At 34.5% G+C, this 4,576-nt stretch overlaps 1 protein-coding gene across 1 annotated transcript; it reads right to left on the reverse strand.

Moving 5' to 3' along the window:
* Positions 1-217: 217 nt before the first annotated feature.
* LOC113092165 (elastase-1-like) lies at positions 218-3,752 on the reverse strand. The gene is made up of 8 exons (XM_026257780.1): positions 3,643-3,752; positions 3,399-3,490; positions 3,056-3,156; positions 2,816-2,941; positions 926-1,062; positions 701-843; positions 452-601; positions 218-327 (listed from the first exon to the last, which is right to left on the reverse strand). The coding sequence occupies exons 1-8, from the start codon at positions 3,680-3,682 to the stop codon at positions 316-318; spliced, it is 801 nt and encodes a 266-aa protein (XP_026113565.1). The 5' UTR covers positions 3,683-3,752; the 3' UTR covers positions 218-315.
* Positions 3,753-4,576: the final 824 nt, after the last annotated feature.

Raw genomic sequence — 4,576 nt, forward strand, 5'->3', positions numbered from 1 at the left:
CAAACATCGCAATTTCAGGTTATCAATTTCATATCAACCACATTTCAGTTATCTTACCATTCAGTGTCTAATATCTGATTTCACTGATTTCCAGCTGAGTTTGGACTCTTCTTGTGTTTAATTTTGAAACTGAATGTACTTTTAGGGTTCAAATGTTTATGGTGAGAGTTTTTGATTGCACAAATAATTTAAAAAATGATTCAAAAGCAGCCCAAGATTAGATATAAAGTTTATTGTATGTATTTTTGGCCGGCGCAGATGTTAAAGCTTGGTAAATGAAGGATGTTCGTCTTTCATCCTCTCAGGTTTTCCTCCTCATCCAATGATCTGATGTGAATAAAACGGCACAAGAAAAACAGAGTATTATAAGATAGTCATGATCTTTACAGTCTGTTAGCTCCTAATGTAAAGTTTATTATAATGACAGTGTGATTTTATGAATTGCACTTACGCCGTTCATCCAGCTGATGTATGCAGACACACGAGTGAAGACTGTGGGCTTCTTGTAGGCGTTACAACCCGATGAAGACACAAAGCTGGTCACACCGTGAACAACGTACTGACCACTGACCTGACAGTTCAGAGGACCGCCAGAGTCACCCTAAAAACAACACAGCAGGAGTCAAAATGAGAGATTTCTTCCGCAGAACCAAACGACTTCTCATAGTTTATGATCTGTTCGAGAGTCGTTCTCTTTCACCTGGCATCCAGAGTCGCTTCCGCCTCCAGCGCAAACCATAGTGTTCTTCACGGTGCTTCCCCACCAGTCGCTGCGAGAGCAGGTACTGTAGTCGACCACGGGCAGAGAGGCCTGTTTCAGCTGAGCCGAGAGAGACCCACCGGCTGGAGAAATGACAGAAAGATGAGTCAGAACTGATTTCAGGCAACACCGTGGCTGATTTGTTGTGCTTGAGGCTAAACTGACTCTGTGTGCGGCCCCAGCCGGTGATGTAACAGGGGTTGTTATTGGGCAGAACCTGTCCCGAGGGAGGCAGACTGCCCAGCTGCACGTATGAGTTCAGAGAGGCGTCGGAGGACAGACGCAGAAGGGCGATATCATATCTGAAATGCATTGAATGGACACAGTTCACACATTTACCGTGTTAGGGGGCGCTATAACTTCAGAAAAACTTGAGATGATCATGCAAGTTGTGTTGGTGTTGTAATTGTACATTTATGTTGCATTAATATTAAGTATAAAAGTTGAAAGTGATGTTGACATTACGTATTAGATTGATATAGTCATAAATAGTGTTTCATTCAGTTCTATTGCATGATTGTTGTTATATGATATGTTGAAAGTACTGTTTTTTAATGTGTGAGGAACACAAATATTTTTTGCTCAAATATATATATATATATATATATATATATATATATATATATATAGTATTGTATATAGTAAATATATTTACTATCAATCTATATTTTGTACATTTTGTTTTGTAAATTTTTTTGAAAATATATTTTATAAATATAAAGAATTTTATATTTTTAAAGCATTTAAAAAGATATTTTGCCCTATGTATTTAAATCAAAATACATAGGCCACACATTTTACAATGTTTCGAAAATAAATAAATAAATAATTAATAAAAGACACATCATTACTGGTTTCAAGTTAGTGACATAACTATACATGTTAAACAAAGTAACACTGTTTGTGTGCACTTTATAACACGGCATGGTAAAGTTTTTTAATTGTTTTGCACAAATAAATACAAATTCCTGAAACTTACATAAAATAAAAAATAAATCATTTGAAAACATTGTATCATTTGTGAAATGATCTTTATAGTCAGAAAATGTTACAAATATTTGTTAAATACAGTTTTATTTATCATATGTAATCATAGTCATTGTTTATTTTGAATGTGTTTGTAAATTTGTAATTTTATTATAATCCTATTTCGATCTGCTATTTATATTTCATAGTGTGGTTTTTGGTGAATTGTACACCTATTAATAAACTAGGGTAAGTTTGATCCTCAAACATTGTTATTATTAATAATGATATTAATAAACCACGACAATTAAAACAAAAAAAAAAATATATATATATATATATTGTAACAAATATATAATCTCAGGTGAGATTTCAATGATGCTTTGAACACTGAACTGAAATGTCCTCAGTTTTCACCTCAGAAATCTGGTCACCTTATGGATTACTAGTTGCTTGACAGTTATTAAAAAACATCTTAGGTTCATTTTAATTTTCTTTTTTTCAGCAGGATATAATACAGTTTAGTATGTTGAGTTAAAGTCGATTTGTTGAGGCAGTGAGATACTGTACTGTGTTATTGTCAATATAGTACTGTTGTTATGTATCAATACAGTCTAGTTAGTTTTGCTTGTAATTGATTATATACAGAAGTCATATATATTGTGTATAATTGTCGCTACAGCTTACATTTATTCATTTAGCAGACGCTTTTATCCAAAGTGACTTACAAATGAAAACAGTGGAAGCATTCAAAAACAACAAAAAGAGCAATGATATATAAGTGCTATAACAAGTCTCAGTTAGGTTAACACAGTACAAGTAGCATGGGCTTTTAAATAATATAATAAATAAAAAGAAAACAGATAGAATAGAAAAAGAATAGAACAAGCTAGTGTTAGAGGTCTATATACACACACACACACACACGCACACACACACACACACACACACACACACACACACAATTGCATAATAAATGAAAATAAAATAGAAAACAAAAAGATTAGAAAGGTAGTTAATTTTTTTTAAAGAATATAATTAGAATAGTGAGTGCTAAAGTTAGAGGGTCAAATACAGATGTTTACTCACCCAGAAGCCACACTGTTGCTGTTCCAGTTGGGGTGGATGTAGACGGCGCTGACGCTCATGTACTGCTCGCGACCCTCGTGGTTGTAGATGTCGTGGTCGCCCAGAACCACACGCCAAGTTCTCGAGCTGCACAGGAAACAAGCGTACACTACACTTCTGGACTTATTACATTCTGTTTGAACTTGAGAAAATCCTTGTTTTTCTCAACTATCTAGCTACAGATAACCCTGGATTCATTACGTGTCGACGCAGTGGGCGGCAGTCATCACCCATCTAGTCCTGATCAGAGTCCCACCACAGGTGTGATAGTAGCTGCCACCCGACAGGTACTGGAGAGAGATCTGAGAGACAGACAATGACTTTGTTACAATAAGAAGATTTGTAGGGGGAAACAGTAGAAACGGCCTCATTTCAATAAGATTGGCCTCGTGAACTAGCAAAGAAATAACCCTAAAAGCTGACTGGATTAGTTAGTGTGACAGCAACTAAGCTTCTACCATATTAATAAAAATAGCTTGACTACTCGAAACTTCTCCATTTAGTGGTGGAAAATCACCAAGACCTTATTCTTAAAATGTTTTACCTGCCAGGGCCAAGAGTTGGGTTTTGCCACCGTTCCACCAACGACCCTCTCCTCAGGGACCTGATCCTCCAGATATCCGGGCTCAGCCAGCGCTGGACACCAAAAACACACTTAGACATGCTAAGATTGCAGTATTATTGGAGTTTGAGTCCAAGTAGACTCGATTTTAAAGTTCTGAGTATTGTATGCATTTGTTAACTTGTTAACAAATGATTCTCTCAAGAGAAGCAGACAAAGGTCTCACCCAGGGCGGCCAGCACGCTCAACAACAGGATCCTCAGCATGATTGCAGTCTGTCAGGACTTTCTGCTCTCTGAACACTTCACTCATCCATATATATATATATATATATCCCCACAGTTCACAAAACAGGTGTTTTTCTCATGGCGGACGCCCACAGGTGTGTGAATCCCACAGATTTCACCACTGCCAAGGCCAGTGTGTCAGCTGCAGAATCAGCGTGTTTATCTAGCTTGACAAAAATGCTTGACTTGAATTATCTTGAAGTTCGTTTAGTTCAGCACCTCTCTTATGCTCCTGATATAAAGTTAGTGTACAGTTAGGGTTAGATTTCTACACGTCACTATTTTTTTTTTTCGTTTAACAAATGTTTTAGTCATTTTTCATATTTTATTTGTTAATCTATTATGATATTATATAATTTATTTGTGAATATATTATTATATATTATATTATATTATATATAGATAATTAAATTTATTTAACTATATTTACGTAAGTTTTACTTATTATTATTATTATTATTAATTAAAATTAAATTAATTAAATGTACATACATTTGTGAATTAATTTATTTAACATTTTTATGTAGCTTTAGATGCAGCACTATATATATATATATATATATATATATATATATATATATATATATATATATATATATATATATATATATATATATATATATATATATATATCACCCATAAATACACAACTAGTGTCAATTTATGCTGACGGATCTGTTTCTTTGTGAAAGGTATGGGAGTGTTTGCAGGTTCACTGCTGATATTGATAAGGAAACAGTGGGCTCAGCATGATAAGACGTATATTTGCCATTTCCAGGAGCCACATATATCACCTGTAGGATGGGGCATTTATTATTTATATCCTCCTAAACTGTAATATTTAATGTAGAGCACAGACATCTTACAACTCAG

Source organism: Carassius auratus, unplaced genomic scaffold (assembly GCF_003368295.1).
Source record: "Carassius auratus strain Wakin unplaced genomic scaffold, ASM336829v1 scaf_tig00214501, whole genome shotgun sequence".
In the NCBI taxonomy this organism is placed as follows: domain Eukaryota; kingdom Metazoa; phylum Chordata; class Actinopteri; order Cypriniformes; family Cyprinidae; genus Carassius; species Carassius auratus.

What these genes read in the sequence shown, in the direction of transcription:
- LOC113092165 (XM_026257780.1), bottom strand. Translation starts at nt 3,682, where the DNA reads ATGCTGAGGATCCTGTTGTTGAGCGTGCTGGCCGCCCTGG. An exon ending in CCAACTCTTGGCCCTGGCAG is followed by an intron (nt 3,157 to 3,398) that starts GTAAAACATTTT and finishes TCTGTCTCTCAG; the next exon opens with ATCTCTCTCCAGTACCTGTC. An exon ending in AGCAACAGTGTGGCTTCTGG is followed by an intron (nt 1,063 to 2,815) that starts GTGAGTAAACAT and finishes AATGCATTTCAG; the next exon opens with ATATGATATCGCCCTTCTGC.